This window comes from Aptenodytes forsteri, unplaced genomic scaffold (genome assembly GCF_000699145.1).
Source record: "Aptenodytes forsteri isolate BGI_AS27 unplaced genomic scaffold, ASM69914v1 Scaffold82, whole genome shotgun sequence".
In the NCBI taxonomy this organism is placed as follows: domain Eukaryota; kingdom Metazoa; phylum Chordata; class Aves; order Sphenisciformes; family Spheniscidae; genus Aptenodytes; species Aptenodytes forsteri.
In genome coordinates, this window is record NW_008795490.1 from 13,872,620 (window position 1) to 13,892,697 (window position 20,078).

General features: G+C 39.9%; 1 protein-coding gene across 1 annotated transcript in view; it reads left to right on the forward strand.

Annotated features, from left to right (window-relative positions):
• The window catches only part of PTPRK (protein tyrosine phosphatase, receptor type K), a 340,206-nt gene that overhangs the window by 87,955 nt on the left and 232,173 nt on the right, over nucleotides 1-20,078 (forward strand). Inside the window, exon 3 of the mRNA XM_019472633.1 lies at nucleotides 19,623-19,704. Coding sequence (XP_019328178.1) covers nucleotides 19,623-19,704 — 82 coding nt within the window. The remainder of the gene's footprint in view (nucleotides 1-19,622; nucleotides 19,705-20,078) is intronic.

Below are 20,078 nucleotides of genomic sequence, written 5' to 3' on the forward strand. Positions count from 1 at the left end.
AAGAGTGTGGGGGGGGGGGGGGGGAATCTGTGTGCGCATGCACACATACGTGTGTTAAGACCCGGGACACGTACATAATAAATTGCTGAGCTTATAATGAAAGCATTTTTCTCAGGAGCTGATCCTGGATTTAAGAACTGAGGCGTTCAACAACTTACAGTAAGGTAGTAAAAGATAAAGAGGAAGGAGGAAAAGAGGTCATGACTGTTAGGAAGGGATTGTTCTACATACCTTTCAGGCACAAGATGAATGGCACCTGAGTTGCCTAGATATTCTGACATCCACTGAATTTATTGTTCTACAAATACCTTGAATTTTTTCACATCCAAAGACCTGTTTACAGCACAGAGATGGATCACACAGTTTTTTCTTCTTTTAGTTTGTATTGTCCTTATTCATCACTTACTTTGTCAGGACCGTGATGTTTGACTTTGTTTTTGTGCACAGGATTGACTAAACTTAAGCCAAGGATAGCTGGATGTGCCAAAGGACAAAATGACTATTACTCAATATGTCGTGTTTGCCATTATTAAACAATAATCACTGTAAGGGAGGAGAATAGAAATGCTTTGAATAGCCCTGTCCTATTACTGTTTGCCATGATCGAAATGAAAGTCAGCTTTTGCCAAGGTACACTGGTTATTTCCCATTCAAATTATAGAGGAGAAACTATCCTCTGGAATATCACTGGCTTATAGCTATCAGCAAATGCTGATAATGTAAAGGTGATCTTTGAATATTTGGTAATATTTTGGGGTGTTAGTCTTAGCTAATGAAACATTTTCTCTTTACCGCCTGTAAAGGAGCTGGCCATAAAAGTTATTGAATCCTATTTATGGTGCTCTAAGCAAGGTGTGCAAAAGTAATTTTAGCAAATGTTATGAAATAAATTAAAAAGGATAGCTTTTGTGTGGTGTTTGTTTTAAAAGAATTAAATCTGGGTAGGGTTCCTGTGCTCAAATGTCAGGAGTTGAGGTCTAAAGTAAACCTGGGCAACGAGCTAAATCTACTGTTCAGGTTTACGGTTCCAGATTGCTTTTCAGAAGTAATAAAGTTTTGCTGCTTTAGCTGACACATGACTGACTGAACCTCTGGAGCATTACACAACCATGAGACCGAAGATCTAATCACACCAGTTTTCTTAAATCTCCCAAGCGCTTCTTGTTTAATATTTTATAAGTGTTTGGTTACTCTTAATATTATTTGTTATGTATCCTTAGCCAAAATATAACTTACCTGACTGGGTGATTAAATACAAAATATAGTGGTTGGCATTTCAGGTCAGGACAGTTGAGGAAAAAATGCAGTGCAGGAGACAGGGCGTTTTGCATGCGAGTGTGTGTGTGTTCTTGTATCTGGTTTCCAATAACGGAGACTTTTTATCAGCCTTCTGCAACTGGCATGTCTCAAGCCCTGGTTTGCAACAGGACGGCGATTGCAAGAAAGGGGCTGACACACTCTGCTGAGAGAATATAATTCTTGGTGCTGTATAAACACCTTGGGGAGATAAGATCTGTTTGGAAGCTCTGGAATCCAAAGAGCTGGGGGATGTAACCGGAAAGGCTCGAAAGCTCGGGCTGAAGCTGGGGTTGGCATATCTGGTCTGCAGCTGCAAGGAGAGAGGGTCTGAAACGCATGGCTGAAGTACTTGGAAGCAAAGGGAAATCCTGTTCATCAAACTTCTTTTTCAGATTACTCTGCTATGTTAAGTTTTATCCTTGCGGTCTGTTCATATCAAGGGAAAGTAGAATTTGCCTTTCTTATATACAGTGTAAAGCGTGTATGTGTGTGTGTGGGGTGAGTGCAATTTACATCTGTGGGTGAAATGGAAATGGGCATAATAACTTAAAGTACTATAAGTTGAGAAAGTGTTAAGAGAAGCAGCAGCAAAAGGAAGTACAGCCGCTCCTATTTCCAAACTCATTAGAGAGAGATTATTAGAAGAGAATCTGAAGAACGTGAACAATACAACTAACCAGTGAAATCTGAGGTTATTTTCTTCCCAAAATTCTTTACGGACTGGCTGTCATATTAATTGATGTTTTGGAAGCAAAGTAAAACCTTGGGCTCCCTGTGGTGTGATCTGGGGGCATTGTGCGTGTATTTTTTCCTCCCTATTTGGTGATGCCCATTTTCATGACAGTAATGGGCATCACCAGATGTGATGGTGATGCCCGTCACACCAGATGTGAAAGATTAATCAGTTGGAGTTTGGGATTAGTGCTAACTACATCTTACTTTGGTGTCTTTGTTGCCTTGTGATACCTTGATACTTGTGTTTCCAGTCTCATTGTCCCATTTATTTTATTCATGCACTGGCCTTTCACTCAGCTGCCTGAGATGGAAAAAGCTTTCTTACTGTACCAGAAGTTCTCCCACCATTTTAGTTTTCTATTTCAAAAGTTGTAGAAATATGTTTCAGTTTATAACTATTTTAGTGCCTGAGGGTGTCAGTACTGTAACAGTTGCTGTGCTTGTTTCATTGGCTGTTCTCGGCAGTGTGGTCCAACTGATGGAGCACATCATAGAATCATAGAGGTCTCTTCCAACCTTAATGATTCTAAGATCATCGAGTCCAACCATCAACCCAACACCACCATGCCCACTAAACCATGTCCCTAAGCACCTCATCTACTCGTCTTTTAAATACCTCCAGGGATGGTGACTCAACCACTTCCCTGGGCAGCCTCTTCCAATGTTTAACCACTCTTTCAGTAAAGAAATTTTTCCCCACGTCCAATCTAAACCTCCCCTGGCACAACTTGAGGCCATTTCCTCTCGTCCTATCGCTTGTTACTTGGGAGAAGAGACCGACACCCACCTCGCTACAACCTCCTTTCAGGTAGTTGTAGAGCGCGATGAGGTCTCCCCTCAGCCTCCTCTTCTCCAGGCTAAACCACCCCAGTTCCCTCAGCCGCTCCTCATAAGACTTGTTCTCCAGACCCCTCACCAGCCTCGTTGCCCTTCTCTGGACACGCTCCAGCACCTCAACGTCCTTCTTGTAGTGACGGGCCCAAAACTGAACACAGTATTCGAGGTGCGGCCTCACCAGTGCCGAGTACAGGGGCACGACCACTTCCCTACTCCTGCTGGCCACACTGTTTCTGATACAGGCCAGGATGCCATTGGCCTTCTTGGCCACCTGGGCACACTGCCGGCTCATGTTCAGCCAGCTGTCAACCAGCACCCCCAGGTCCTTTTCCACCAGGCAGCTTTCCAGCCACTCTTCCCCAAGCCTGTAGCGCTGCATGGGGTTGTTGTGGCTGAAGTGCAGGACCCGGCACTTGGCCTTGTTGAACCTCATACAGTTGGCCTTGGCCAACATCACTCTGATGGAGCTCTGCACTTTGACTAGTTTGCCGCTTTTTCCTCAGAGAAGATAGCAAATGGCTTTTCGGTCAGTGTGTACTGACAAAGAGCTAATACTTTCTGCACTTATTTCTGGGATTCATCACTGTATCAGTATGGTCCATCAGAGGTAGAAAATGGAAGGGAAATTAAAAGAAGCAAGTTGTGCTGCGGCTGTCCAGGTTGTATGTGTCTCATGGAAGGTGCTCCATCTTCAGCTCTGCTAGTGCTGCGCTCCATCTCACAGCTTATGCTTAGAGGCAAGAGATGTGTTCCCACTTAAATACTTCAGGAGCTTATGCTGTTGCATAACTTAATATCCAAATGGGAAAAGAACTTAACTTCTAGACTTTCCATTGTCTTCTCTTGATTGAGGCAAAATAACAGGCACCCCCTGTCAAGGAAAGGAAGGGAATGAAAGAAAAAAAAAAAGAGAGAAAGGAAAGAATGAGACTGACAAAGGCCTAGTAAAGCTCCTGTGAAGCCCCAATGCTACAGGAACAAGAGAAACCTCAGGTGACGTCCGAAGAGAAGGTCTAAAAGAAAATAGTGCTACGGAAGCCAAGTGCACTCAATTTTTGAAGAGAGGACAGTAAGACAACTTGTCAGGTGATGATGGAGATGAGTCTTAGCTTTGTTGGGGGATAGATTTTGGTGATTGTAGTTTTGCTGGGGAAGATGAACCAAGGAAATGGAGTAGTAAAACTATGAATTTGGAGACAACTTCATTGAAAAAGAGAATTAAGGAAGATGGAGTTATAGCTGGAGGGAGCCTTGTTTTCAGATGGGTAAGCTGAGTGTAGTTTCTTGGGAAAAAGCAAGGAGGACAAGATGGGTGAGGTAGCAAGTAAAGGCAGATGAAGGGAGAGTCTGGAAAACACAAAGCTGTCAAGAAATGTCTGATAGAAGGGAATGTTGTGATGAGGAAAGGAAAAAGGAGAAGTTTGCATAAGGAGAAAGCTGCACATCAATTTTTTCTTTCTCTGAAATTCTCTTATTTTTATTTGCTAGGAAGGCTGTTGGGAAGTCTGACATTGAAAAAAAATATTGAGGAGCTATTAAAGGATGTATTAATATAAAGCATGCATTGAAAGTTATTTTAGGATCTCCATGTTTATTTTGGTAGAATATTGTGCAGTGTACCTTTGAGTTAAGTGAGTGTTTCTTTTGTGGAGTGGAAAAGCTCACTCAGTGCTGTAAGTCAAGTGCAGGTATAGAAACATGCAATCAATAGCCATTAATTCAAAGCTGCCAGGAAGCGTGGGGAGGAGAGCCTAGAGTTAGGTGGAAGAGAACTGGGTTTGCTGTAACCAAGGGAGAGGAGAGAGGACTCTGATACTTCCATGTGGATCAGTTGAGCAATTAGAGAAAGCTTGATTTTGACACCTCTTCACGGAAGACTTTTATGCAATCCAGATTACTTGCTCCAAATGCCATGTTGCTGAATATACAAGAGAATATCTGAGAATGTTGATAGCTAAAAATGGCATCCAACAGTCTGACAGTTTATTAGCATTCTTTGGATAAACATGGTGAATGTTTGCTAGGACACAATGCCTTGTTCATTGTGTGTGATCAATACCTTGTCCAAACTCATTGTATGTATAGGCACATGTAAGCACATGCATGCATACATCTATATAACAATTACTAAATGCAGAAATGTGTTACTATGGTATAATCAGATGCCTTGTTCTCTTCTAGTATACAGATTTTCCAGTAGGAAGCAGTAGAGAATTTATTGCAGAGACAGTGGTGCTGCCTTCAGTATCTATTGTGGTGGAGCAATGTACTCTTGGCTTTTGCCTGGGATTTGTCTGTGGTTGTTAAAGTTGTGTTTTAATGTTGGGAATTTCTTGTGGCCTGTGGTGAGTGTAACAGGTGATCTGCAAACCTTTGTGAACTGAATGTGATGATAATTGCCTGTGACTGCAGAAGCCTGAATCCGGTGAGGAGGGAATCACCAATTCAATCGCAATCCCTAATTTACTCCCACTTAAGATTATCGCCTTTGTCATTTTTTATAAAATATCATGTAAGTGAAAAGCGCCGTGTTGAACATAATACAGCATGCTGTGATAGAGATATAACTGGATCCACTGGTGGGACAGTGCCCCTGTCCCCCTGTTGGAATGAAGGGCAGCTTAAATACAGGTTTTGACTTTCCTGTAATTGCCAGAGGCACATTCTTTAATAACTTGCAATGGCTTACAATAATGAATAATGAACCTTGAGAGCAGAGATTGTAAAATGTGTTTGTTTTGGGATTGAAGTTTATCGTCAGAAGGTTACTAGTAAAGATGTCCTTCTCTCTTATCTGCTTATTGTAGATAAAAATTGTAATTTTATGAGGTAAAAGGTTAGTATTCATCTATGCAATCTTTTTCTGCCATTTAATAATCCATCTGTTAGAAAATGATTTTATAGGAACGTTAAAAATATATGTCTCAAATTAAAAGAAGCTATGGTAGAAGGTTTGTTCCGCTAGTTATAAAACCTAAGCTGTTTCAAGAATAGTAATTGCTTGGTGCTTCATAGCTTTTTTTCTGAACAATTTAAAAAAAAGTTGGTGCTTTATCCTGAAAAAGTTCAAAGGATGTGAGTATGAATGGTTCTTGGTTATTTCTGTCTTTCAAGAAACAATATTCATTCTGGTAGTCAGTATTTTTGCCTTCCTTTTTCTGTGGAGAAAAATGATAAATTTATGCGCAGTACCAGAGACCATAAGCATTATTCATTTTGGTAGCCAAAATCGCTGAAATAGCTTACGAGGTACACCTATAGAAGAAACAAAGAAAATCTGCTCAGTAGTAATCTTTAACACTTAAAAAATGAAGATGGATTTGTTTTAGAATGGAGAGACCCTTTTCTCTTGAATTTAGAATTCATCATTCCTTTGTTTGACTTTTCATTTTAGTTTGTTTGCTCAAAGGCCAGTCGATGTAGCAGATGTCTTTGCAGATTGATCAATAGAGGGAAGGTAGAAGGGAAAAGGACTAATAAGATTTTAGTAGGTGTATCCAAGTAAGGGTTTTAAGGGGGGACGGAGGAGGTTCTTTGCCCCAAGTCTCTGTCTTGTTGATTTTTATCTGCCTGTGATGTGCCTGACTTGACTTGTCAGTAACTTGTCTTCTCCGCTCTGATCCAGTTTCATTTTTTCAGCTCCTTAATAGCATCTAGCTCTTTCATACTTCTCCCTGCAAAATGAGAATGTAAGGTGAATAGCTACAGCTTTCTGCTCCAAAAAAATGGAAGAAACTACAAAGATTCTGTATTTAGTTCTTTTATTATTAATGATATAATGCCTGAAAGCTCTAAAAATATCCCAGAAAAATGTATCTGGAAAATCCTTTCTGAGTTAATATAACATATTGGCCTTGGCCAGTGGTGGGGTAAACTAGATCTGTATCATTCCTGACTGATGTTTATCTTATTGATTTCACAGACAGATTCCACAGCCATTACTTCCGGTGCTTCGTCGTCTTTACTACCCATTTCTGATGTAGAAGTACTTTGAAAAAGAAATATTTCACTGTCACAATCTCAAATGCAAGTTTCTGCTTTAGCTGGGAAATTAGGAAATTAATCTGACTTGTCTGGTTTCATTAAGCAGGGCATGTGATATTACACGTAACCAAGTAATAGTGACAGTTTAAATGGTTTCAACATTACTGGTCTAACGTTTTCAGAAGTAGGAAGATAATTTTCAGAGAGACTTGTTGAAATAGGACCTGAGTATCTGGAGGTCTGGCATATCTGGTATATCTAGGGGCCTTTTCAAGCTGTTTCTCTTTGTAGTCTCGCTAAGTAGTCTCACTGAAGGCAAAAGTGCCAAAACTTGGTCCCAAGTGTATACCCTAGACATGACCTGTATGAGGATGTCAGTTAATGTACTTTGAAAGATTCAGTTAGTGATTCTATTTTTCTGTTTGTTTTTTTTTTTGTTTGGTAGTTTTTTGTTTTGGTTTTTTTTTTTGTTGTTGTTGTGGTTGGTTGGTTGGGGTTTTTTACTTTACACAAACACCTTTAAAGAGAAAAAAGCTGTGGATACCATTGTGTATCTATGGAGATGTGTTCTGTTCTTTTTTTTTACAGGGTTATTAGTTCATGCAGACAGAAGCAAAAGTTGGTTTAAGCTCTTACTTCTTCAGTTTCTCATATTTTCAATGCATCATGCTCTTGAGAACCACCTTGTTCTTTTGCTTTTTCATTCACAAATGTTTGATAGGCTTCACTGTCACTTTGCCAACCATGAGCAATTTACTTCTTTCAGTTATGGTAGGAACAGTCTCAAACCAGTTATTAGGTGTGGCTTGGGATTGTTTTTCTATCCTAACCCTATGTGAGAATTATGCTACTTATGATAAAGTAAAGGTGTTGCCTGTCAAACTGATTTGTGCAAAACTGCTATGGAGCAACGAATTAATGTGGGCATGGTTAACAGAATTTAGCTTGCATTCTGTTGCTTTGCTGTGACAAAAGCCATTTTATGCTTGATTTCTTTGCTGTAATGTGCTTCTAGAGAACTTGCATGTGCTGGCTTCTCCATGCAATTGTTCCACCTGTAAATTATGGTCCTATGATTATCATTCATATATATATGGGTTTCTTGGGTCTGTAGTCATTACTGATAAACAAATGGTCATCACAGAAGAGGCAGTAATGACTGCTCTCTTAAACTTCTGGTTCATTAAACTAAAACGCAGAAAAACTTTGAGATGCAAAAAATGAGCAAGAAAGTACCAAAAAGAGATAATTTAGGAGTTACCCTATCAGTCAGGGCCTAGAGCACAAGTCTTACGAGGAGTGGCTGAAGGAACTGGGTTTGTTTAGCCTGGAGAAAAGGAGGCTGAGGGGAGACCTTATCGCTCTCTGCAACTACCTGAAAGGAGGTTGTAGCGAGGTGGGTGTTGGTCTCTTTAAGTAACAAGTGATAGGACGAGAGGAAATGGCCTCAAGTTTTGCCAGGGGAGGTTTAGATTGGATATTGGGAAAAGTTTCTTCACCGAAAGGGTTGTCAAGCATTGGAACGTGCTGCCCAGGGAAGTCGCCATCCCTGGAGGTATTTAAAAGATGTGTAGACATGGTGCTTAGGGACATGGTTTAGTGGTGGACTTGGCAGCGCTAGGTTAATGGTTGGACTTGTTCTTAAAAGTCTTTCCCAGCCTAAATGATTCTATGCTTCTAATCCATGGCAGCATGATCCTTTAGGCCTGGATTCTCACATGGAAACAAATGAGAATTAACACAAGAGGTTTTGGGTTTAAAAAACGTTCCTTGTTATGGCTCTTCACATGTCAGCATTTGGCAACCAAGTCTCTGAGCTCACCCTACAAGCGCAGAGGGTAGGGCAAGATTGTTTGAGGTATATTACGTTGTCCCATGAGAGAGTCTCTCCTTCTCCATGGACTCCAGCTGTTAAGTTTGAGTGGTTATGGATAACACTTGTCGTGGCTAAAAATGGTTGCTGGAGAATCTTCCATAATTCAAAACTTTTCTTTGTTGATAGATTATATTATGTTTTTACTAGGTTTTAGCGGAAGGGGATAGCAAGCCTTTCTGAGTTAGGTAGTCCAGGTGACTTACACAAATAGTGCTCCCATCATCCCACAAATGATTCATAGGCAGGAATTATCCTAAACAAGCAGGTGTTAGTCAGGGGCTCATGTTCTGGCAAAATACATATAGCAGGTATTAATATTTGTAAAATGCATACATGAAAAATTTCAATTCACACTTTCTAAAGAGAAACGGGTTATGCAATCCAAACTACAGTGAATATCTGGAAGAAATATAGTCAACACTGAACATTAGCTCTTCTATTTAATATCAGTGAAATCAAATTATTTTGGGGGTCAACAGTTTCACAACATCACAGAATGGTCGAGGTTGGAAGGCGTCTCTGAGGGTTATCTGGTCCAACCCCCCTGCTCAAGCAGGGCCACCTAGAGCCAGTTGCCCAGCCGAGTCCAGACAGCTTCTGAATATCTCCAAGGATGGAGAGACTCCACAACCTTCCTGTGCAACCTGTGCCAGCGCTTGGCCACCCTCACAGTAAAAAAGTGTTTCCTGATGTTCAGACTGAACCTCCTGTGTTTCAGTTTGTGTCCATTGCCTCTTGACCTGTCACTGGGCACCACTGAGAAGAGCCTGGCTCTGTTCTCTAAGTCCAGACAGCTTCTGAATACCTCCAAGGATGGAGAGACTCCACAACCTTCCTGTGCAACCTGTGCCAGCGCTTGGCCACCCTCACAGTAAAAAAGTGTTTCCTGATGTTCAGACTGAACCTCCTGTGTTTCAGTTTGTGTCCATTGCCTCTTGACCTGTCACTGGGCACCACTGAGAAGAGCCTGGCTCTGTTCTCTTTGCACCCTCCCGTTAGGTATTTATACACATTGATGAGATCCCCCCTGAGCCTCCTCTTCTCCAGGCTTACCAGTCCTAGCTCTCTCAGCCTTTCCTCATGTAAGGGGTGTTCCATTCCATTCCCTTCATTATCTTTGTGGCCCTTCACTGGACTCTCTCCGGTACGTCCATGTCTCCCTTGTACTGAGGAGCCCAGAACTGGACCTAGCTCTCCAGGTGTGGCCTCACAAGTGCTGAGTAGAGGAGAAGGATCAACTCCCTCAACCCACTGGCAACACTTTGTCTTATGCAGCCCAGGATAACATTAGTCATCTTTGCCACAGGGGCACATTGCTGGCTCTTCTTCAACTTGGTGACCACCAGGACACCTGGGTCCTTTTCTGCCAAGCTGCTTTCCAGCTGGGTGGCTCCCAGCATATGCTGGTCCTCAGGCACGTCTTCCTTGCTCTTGGTCTCTGGGTCCTTGGATTTCAGAAGGTCGATCTTACTAGCAAAGACTGAGGTGACAAAGGCAATCAGTACCTCAGTCTTTTCCATGTCCTGTGTCACCAGGGCCCTTGTCCTATTCAGCAGCAGGCCAACATTTTCCCTAGTCTTCCTTTTGCTACTTATATACTTACAGAAGTCCTTCTTGTTGCCCTTGACATTCCTTGTCAGATTCAACTCTGCCAGATTCAGTTCAGCTTAGTGGATGTTGTGCAAGACAAGACTGAGAGCAAGGAAATGTTTTGACGTCATACCTCCTGTGTCTTTAGACATAAGCTGTTTGTACAGATGGCTGTAATTTTCTGTGTTTGTCCAGCACCAACATGTTGTGATTAATGCAAAAATACAGAGGATAAAATAAGACTATATACAGAATTTGCAGATATTGCGGATAGCTTTTGCTGTTGCATCTTGAAGTACATCTTGGAGAGAACACGTCAGTAATTTCCTACACAAACTGTGCTAGTTTCAGTATTAGTGTGATGCAATGGTATATAGGTGCTGATGCAATGAATATCTCCACAGTACTGTTTGATGTAACCTGTCCATTGCTTTGAGTGAGTTGCTTTTTCTTTTTTATTGTTTTTTTCCTTGGCAGTATTTGATCTATATTTATTAAATATCTGTTAAACTGTATCTATTAAACTGCCCTTCACTTGTATTAGAACATATTTTGTCCTAACTTTCCTGAGTTAAGACATGTTGGTGTTATTCCACACGGAGTAGGAGATACTGCGCATTTTTGCCTTTTTTTGGTGTTTGCTTCCTTCCTGACGCTAGCAAGTGTCATAATTTAGGACAACTTGGGTGTCTTTGGCCACTGAATTCTGCTGTTCTTCAAGCAGGCTGAGTATGAACACATTTGGAAGAAGTGGCAGAAGGTGATAGCTTCAGTTATGTGAGTTTTATTATGGAGAAGCAGAAAAGATAAGGGAGAGGAGAGGAAGCAAGGTACCTGTCAGCACCTTGACTGGTGATTGCTGGAATTAAAAAGTGGTTTTGAACAGCATCTTTGTCTGGAGCAAGCAAATGCATGGATATGGATTTGACTTTCTGCATATGTGCTTCAAATTTTTTCGGTTGCTGTTCTGAAAATAAGCAATTTTAGATAATTCTTCTCTGATATGGACTGGAAAAAGTTGTTCTAGAAAGCAATATTGAGGATGCAACATGAATTTTATTTTTTTGAATTGAAAATGGAAAAGATCCTGTGGTTAGGAAACTGGGTATTTTATTTATTTGTGTTCACGTAGATATTACTTCAAGGGATAATGGTTATGATTACTGAGTGTGTTCAAATGTATCAGTAATTTGGCTGGGAATATATATGGTTTGAGACAGAGCATATTTTAAAAAAAAAATTCCCCACATGGTAGGGAATTCCCAAGGGTCACTGAAAGTCAAAAAGGACTGACTCCTGCTCTAGATTTAGAAAAGTACAGTGGCATCATGCCAGACTTGTACTGCTGCATTTTCTAGTAGCTACCCATGTTCAAAAGGACTGCTTCTGTCCTACTGGAAAGTATTTTCTTAAAGTTTTGGTCTATCACAAAAATAAGTGAAGTATTAAGTATTTCATATTGATTCTTAGCTTGTCTCTTACTCCTACTGTCCCAGTTTTAGTCTTGAAACATCATGATTTCCAATGCTATCAAGGTTTTTTTTTTCTCATGGTTAAAAGTCATGCCTTTGCATGCAGTGTTATTATTTATAAATCTCAATCATTTAAGAACTTTCACCATTAAACAAATGTTTTGGTTTATGGAAGATCTTGTGTTTACAGACTACGTAAGGATGTGTTTTCTTCAACTTCTTCAGTCAGTCAAGAGCAGGGTGGGTTTTTGTAAGACTGTAAGTATTCCCAGATGATAAACTACTACTGCTTCAAAGCCAGAGCAGCTGTAACTCTTCTGTGTGTGGTGCTTGATCCAGACATTTTCTAGGCATGAGCCTAGAAACGTTTGGCATAAGCAACTTAAGAGAAGTAAGCACAGATAAGTGGAAGGATGTGAGTTTTTTCCTGGTGTTCCTAACTAACATGGGGGTCTCCAGGATCACTGAGCCTGGGTCTCTAGCTTCCCCTGCATCAGATAACTGTGTCATACAGGCCCTTTCAAGGGTTTATTATGCTTCATCTTAATTATGTGTTTTCCTGCAGCATGTATGTTGCTTGTGGAGGTAAAATACTGTTACTAACTCTCCTCATGTTTAAATTATGTACCTCACCTACAGTTCTTGCTTAGTGTAAAGAGACAGTTTTAGGGTTGGGGTTTTTTTTTCCTTTTTTTTTTTCTTTTTTCTTTTTTTCTGGGGTTGAGTCGTGGAGCTAAATCATTTACAGCTAAGAAATTCTGTGAAGGATTACCCTTTGGGACCCTTGGTAGGAACGTTTTCTGGGTGGTTCCTTAACAGAGAGCGTGAACTGAGATGAATCTCGGGAGTATAGACTTCCCCATGTTGAGTGTACCTTAAATATGACTTTGTGGATGGGAGGAGGTGTGTATGTCAAGGTTCTTTGTGGGTGACTCTCAGATGGTCGAAGAATCTGTCAGCTGACCAGCTCTGCTGGTAAGGATACTAGCGAGAAGATAGCCTTAACTCCTTTGGTTTTCAACCTTAGGAGGTGTGTTACTGAGGAAAAAAGAAGTAATAGGGTGTTAGCTGACTTGGCAGAATTGGGACCCCAAAATTTTCACCCAAGTGTTTGATTTCCTGTGCTGGAAATTCTCCTGGGCCCTGTCAGCAGCAAAGGCTGCCTCACAGCATTACTTAAGTATTCAAATGGAAGTAATTATGTTTTCATGATTTCTAAATTAGTTCAGCAAAATATTCTATAACTTTCATAAGGGAAATGCTTTTTATTTTGTCAACAAAATTTGTATATGTTAGGTAAAAATTTGTTTAGCTGTCCCTTTCTTTCAGCGAGCTTCCATTAAGTATTTCTTTTGTAACATGATACTATTTTCATGTTTATATTAATTTTTAGTTTCTTGGTAATTAAAAACTTTGCTTTAGTATTTTAAAGTGCCTTTATCCAATGTTTTTGCAGTGTTAGAACTAGAAGCTTGTCAGTGAATAGGATTCGTTAGTGTTTTATCTTATGTATAACTGGTCTTGCTGTTCATGGCTTTTCATCTGCTGAAAGTTACGTTACTACAAAACAAACTTGCTCCTAACGTGCTGTTTAATCTTAACCAATTCTAGTATAAGTACTAGGTTCAAGTATATCTGGAGTCACCCTACTGTGCTTTTACAAGTATTAAAATGAATCAATGAAGGAGATGTGTATGAAGTAGAAAAAAAATAAATCATGTAAAATGTTTTCTTTTTATATTCTTATGAAAGACTTTAGGGCTTTGTATCTGATGAGGTTAATTAATATAACTCCACTGCTTCTTTTGGTTTGAAGTAATTTATTCTTCATTTTTTTTATTCACAAGTTGAATAGAAATGATGTGGAAGGTGCCAAAAATAGATCAAAATGCACATCATCAGGATTATGCATAGTGGAACAGTGAGGAAAGAGCACAAAGTTCCCAGTAATTCTGGAGTCTAGTTGAAGTTTTTTTTGGGGTTTTTTTTTGTTAAACTGCATTTTATCACAGACATGATACCTTCTGTTTGCTTACAGCTCTCTAATATACCTTTCCCGCAAGCATTGGAATTGATTTATTTACAAGTTTGATTTCAGATAATTAAGCTAGTAGAAGCCCTCCTATAGCTGAACAAAAATGTGTTGCAAGTTGAATGCTCTGAGGAAATTACAAGATCTAACTATTTTTTTTTTCTATTTCCATCTCAAATTCCTTTTCAGCTCTCTCTTTAATGATGTGTATTAGAGCCTAGCAGAAAAAATAGTCAATGAAACACTACATTTCTGTTGTAACTAAACCTTTTAATACTCACTTTTATCTAACTGATGTATGGATGTTTGCTTCATATATATGATGGTCTGACAGGACTGCTGTCGAAACTGTGGGAGATTCTCGCCTTCTTCAGTACCACGAATAGTCAGAACTAGTCAACCAGAGGAAGGATGAGGAATGTCTCAAACTGTACTGAAAATACCCTGCTTGGTGATGGTGGGGTATAGTTTACGAGGACACAGGTTTTACAAAACCTAGGGAGAATTATGTTCTAAGGGTAGGCTTTGGGCTACGGAGTTGTTCTCCCTCTTTCCTGACTGCATTTTGTACTTAATTGACTGGGTATGTTTTGGGAACGCTTATTTTGATCAGTGCCTCAAATGAGCCAATAATGATGATACCTAAATTTTTGGATCCTGACAAGAGTTGAGAATTCGGTGAGGCCAGTCCTTAAGATGTGTATTTTTTATATTCCTGCAAGTGCAGGCTTAGTCTTCATGGCGATTGCAGGATGCAATGTTAGGGCTGTGGAGGAATGTGAAGGTTTGAGTATTTCTTAAGCATTAAACTCCAGCAACTAAATCCCTTTAGGGGTCTTCGCTGTAATAATTACTACCTTTTCCATTGCATTCAAATACTGTTGAGTAATTTGTTCACAAACATTTATTTCTGGAATAGTATTAGGTGAAGTGATTGTCATCATCTGCATTTTAGAGCTGTGATGCAAAAACAAAGTATGTGCTATTTTGCAGTGCCTGACACAAAATTACTAGATTTTTTTCTCTTTTTTTGCTGTATGTTGCATGGTATATGCTTAATTTTCAACCTTGGAGCCATTTAGAGGGGTCAGCAAGCATATAGATAAGGGTCATCTGATTGATACAGGCTAGTTAGGTTTCCAAAAGGCTTTTGACCATGTCCCTCTACAAAAGCTTGTAGTGAAGCTAAGCTGCCATTCTATGAGAAGAAAGATACTTCCATAGATAGATAATTGTTTAAGAGGAAAAAGAGAAGGTAGGAATAAATTGTAAGTATGCCCAGAAGTAGTCACCAAGGCATCCTAGAGAGATTTGTGCCTTTCAACGTGTTCATAAGGGACTAGAGTGGGGGCCAGAGAACAGTACGAAGACAAAAATTTATAGGTGAAAGCTACTTTGGAATAGCAAGGGCAATATGTGATAGTGAGGACCTGTAGAAGGACCATCACAATATCACCAGCTGCGAATGATTCGGCAATAAAATGGCAGGCACATTTTAGTGTAGATAGAGATATAAAATAATGCACACTGCATAAAAATCCTAATTTCACGCACAAAACGATGGACTCGGAGCTTGCCATTGGCACTCTGCAGCAAGGTTGTGGGGTTCATAAAAATGTCAGCTTAGAGCCCAGTGATGGTCAAAAAAAAGCAAATGAAGTGTTAAGAATGGTTAAGGAAGTTCAGTATAAATTAGATAATGATATTATGCTGTTGTATAACTTATGAGTCACCCATGTCTTGATTACTGTGTGCCAGCTCTGCTCTTGTTATCCTCAAAGAATATAGCACAGTTAGAAAGAGCTTTAGAGAAGGGTGAGAAGGCTAATCAAAGAAAAGGGAACAGTTTCTATAAGAGATTGACTGAATAATCTGGGACTCTTCAAATTTGAGACAAAATTACTTGGGGACATATAATAGAGGTCTACAAAGCTGTGAATAATAGACCAGGATGATTGGGATCAATTTGTCACTGATTTGGGTCATTAAAGGAAGCCAGGTACAAAACAGACAAATGGAAATGGCTCTTACTGCTGTCAGTAGTAAACCCGTGGATTTTCCCAAATGATACTGTGTTCACTAAAAGCTTGCATAGTTTTAGGGGAAAAATGGACCAATATATGGACAAGAGATGCATTAGGGATGTCTAAATACGTAGAAGCATGTCCAGTTCAGGGAGTGCTGACATTCTATCTTCATTTGCATCTGAATGCAGGCACTTCATAAACAAGGACATGCCACTTTATTTGGAGAAGTAGCTAACTATTTGAGTATCACCTTGGAACAGTGTAGAAAATTCAGGGATCAAATCTAATTCCCTTGAGTAGCATTTGAATTACCTGAGCTATTCAGCATTTCCCATTCTCGTTCATTGTGGTGACGCTGGTACAAACGAGACAGGATAGCTGTCTCCACAGCCCTGCTCTGTGCAAGCCCGATTTATCCCCCCAAAGCAGTCTCTCCTCTCCGTTAAAGGAACTGAGCGCATCTCAGAAGTGCACTAGATGGGCATGCAATTAAATTGTAATAAGTAGAAGGACATTTATAGTTGCACAGGCAACTAATGTTTTCTGGCTAGAGTGATAATCTGAATTATTTTTTAGCTAAAATGAAAGTGTTAAAGCCATTCTTTCTAGGACTGTAAACTGGACAGCAGTGCAGACTAAGTGCAGGATTCACTCCCAAAGCACTGGTGTCTTATTAGGATAAACCTTCTCTGGTGAAAGGAGTAGCTCAACAGTCTGGTTTTTCTCAAGTAGTGTGTGCGTACGTGAGGAAAAGAACTACCTCAGATTCTGGTCTGACTTGTCAGCATTTTAAATTGCTGTTTTCACCTGTATATGCAATTCCCTCTTTCCCTTTCCCATTTTAAATGTGAACAGATGTTATCAAATTAAAGCCTGATGAGAATCTTTTAACTGAGCTGCACCTTTTGCTATATAGTGTCTATAGTTATGAATGTTTCATAGCTGTATTTATACCAATTATGAATGTAAATAAAACTAGTTTAGCACTGTATATATGAAATCTCAGCTCTCTAATATCTGTGTCTTTTTAATCGCTTTATTTATCCTTTACTTACCTCATAAACATTACTCCCTATAACATTTTGTAGGCTTCTTGCATTTCCATATTTCTTCATGTTTTTTAGAATCATAGAATCATTGAGGTTGGAAAAGACCTCCAAGATCATTAAGTCTGACCATCAACCCAACACCACCATGTCCACTAAACCATGTCCCTAAGTGCCGCATCTACTCATCTTTTAAATACTTCCAGGGATGGGGACTCAACCACTTCCCTGGGCAGCCTCTTCCAATGTTTAACCACTCTTTCAGTAAAGACATTTTTCCTCATGTCCATGTTTTGTTGTGTTGTGTTTTTCTTTTTTTTCTTCTCATGGATCTCCATGTCTTAATCTTACACTTTCCTGTGAACTTCTCTTTTTTTGTTAACTTCCTACTCTGGGAGCGTGGGGATTAATTAAATTAATCTGGAAGAGGTAGGGGGAAAAAAAAGTAAATTCATTCCCAGCTCTGTTCCAAGGAAGGTAACTTTCTCCCCTCTGCCCCCAGTGTAGGAAGGTATCAACATACAGAAGAAGGACACACTTAGATAAGGCCAAGCTTCCCTGGGAACTGGATCTAAGTTACTTCCAAATGAATTAGTAACAACCCAACTCAGAGCGAGGTGTATATTTAGTTTGGTTCTTAACACTGATGCTCAAATTTCTTAACTGGACTTTGAGAAATAAACTGCTTTCAGAGTTTGTGTATGTGATAGAACTGTATTGTGTTGTAAAGAAATTGGTCTGTCAGAAGGGCTTTGAATATAATAGTTATTTCTTACTGAGTTGTTTGTCTTTTGCACCATACAACCATTTAAAAAAAGAAAAAAAAAAAAGAGGATTAATCCAAATTATTAAAGAACTGAAGATATTCATGTTGATGTTCCTTACTGGGAACAAGTGCCAGCTCTCTGAAGATGCCTGAGGAGCTAGTGGACACTGTCAAATAGTGCTCTGGCCAGAGAGGTTATTGGACAAGGGAGTGAAAGTAGGACCCCCAGACACTAAATTCCTTTCCATCAAGCTGTTGTTGGCCAAGGCAGGAGGAGGAGGCAGAGAATGAAGTGGTTTCTGCAACTTAATTGCATTGGGGTGTAAACAAAATTAAAAGAAAAAAGAAGAGTGGAGAGAAGTGCAGCTAGAACCTCAGCAAGAACTTCCAGAGAAGTTGGAAAAGAGATTGTAGGCTGTCAAAGTATACGTGCGCCACAGGCTTCCTCTTTCTGCAGTCAGAGCACAAGTTGGGGGACCCTGTGAACCACATCATGAACATGCCCATATCCACCTTACCTTGGAAATTTTCCTTATTTTTCCCCCTTTAAGGTTGTGGAATTAGTTCTGAGTATAAACAGGCTACCTGGGGTCCCTGCCTCCTTTGATGGGAAGGTAAATTGCATGTCATGTCTGGATGGGGATGTAAGAGTGAGGAAATGTAGTGAGTGGAGCATAAGCACACAGAAGTGTTCCTGATGCAGTGTTCAGAGCCAGGTTGCGTAAATGCCAGGTTTCTTGCCAAAGAGGGTAGTTTTTGTGAATGAGAGGTCCAGAAGGAGCTCCGGAGGTAGATGGGACCTGTTTGCTCCCAGGACTCCCTTGGTCATTACTTCCTAGCAAGGTGCCATGCGGATCCCCCAGTAAGAAGATCTGAGAAAGGTGCTTGATGGGGACAGCATTCTCCTGCTCACCTGCAGCGTACGTTGAGTTGTTAATCCATTGCCTTTGCTGCTCCCTTACATTGTCCCCAAGAATGAGAGATGTGAACTACTTGAAAAGATGATGTCTAGAACAGCTGACTTGCTCTAAGCCTGTCTTGCACAGAAGACCCCAACAGATACTTATTTTGGGCAATCATGACTGCAAGTTTATATCGTGTCACTTGACTCAATCTTTACTGGTGTGGTTTCCTCTTTCATAACTTCCTTTTAGTTTAGACATTCATGCTTCATCCTTTATTTTTTTTCCTTCTAATTATTTTCCTTTTACTCTTGCCATATTCTCCTTTTTTTCTTCTTTTCATCCATACAAGGAAGTTGGCGTTGTTTTGCTTCATCTGTAGCAAAAGACAGCTCTGTGCTCTGGACCAGACCAAGAGCAATTCTTTGTTGTTACTGCCTCTTTAGGGTGGGACAAGAAGTTGGATGTGAAGACAGTCTCTTCTTTTCCTTCACGCACAGCAATTTTCCCATTGCCTTGCAAGAATGAAGAATGAAGTTAACGACTACTACATAAATCTCATGCTACAGATGTTCTTTTCATTGCCACTGGGGAGTGCTGCACTATTTCTGTGCTGCTGCATGTTTTCCTGTGCGATTACGGTGCAGAAGGTTACAGGAGACTGTGGACTATACTGTGACCCCCGACAAGAATATAAATTTTGTTAAAATTGGTTGATCAGTTGTGTGCTGTGATGTTGGACCTGTTTGAAAGTAATGGAATTTTTTCAGAATTGAATCATGTTTATACATTTAGCGGAGTGAAAGCAGTATGCTGTTAATTGAGGTAATAAACATGCTTTTCTGGTGTGCCATAAGCAGCAAATCCAAGGCAAGTCATGTATATGAATGGTATGGAACGGCAATACATTGAGTAATAAATATTCCATTCAGTCGTCAAACCTTGTAGGAACTTCAACTAAATGAAAAAGGCAATGTGTCTTATATCTACACACTTGCCACTGTGGGAATTCTGTAGAAATGAGTGTTGAAAACATTTTTTCTTTCATTTTGACAGGTAATATTTGAAGCTGAAGTCTCAGATGGGAGAAATGGCTACATTGCCATTGATGACATCCAGGTTCTGAGTTACCCTTGTGGTAAGTAATGATTAAGAGCTGCATTTTTCTCTGTCTTTTCAGGACATATTTGATATTGCTGTAGACTGCTGAGTTTTCATCACTTGATCACTGATGTTCTTTGTTCTTTCAGTAGTATTTTTGTTGCAGCTTCCAGGGGAAAATGTAGTGTTGCAATAGTGATTTACCTGGGTAAAATCTTTGTCTGCCAGAAGTAAAGTATACAGGAATACAAAAGCAGAAATTCTTCAACGTCTTTTTAGTTATACCACAGTTGGTGTGCATAATCAAAATGGGTTTTAACGTTAATGTTTATACTCACTGATTAAAGAAAACTGAATTGGCACATGCATGTAGGAGGTTTATCAGATTTCATTCCCTTGTTCTTTTTCGTT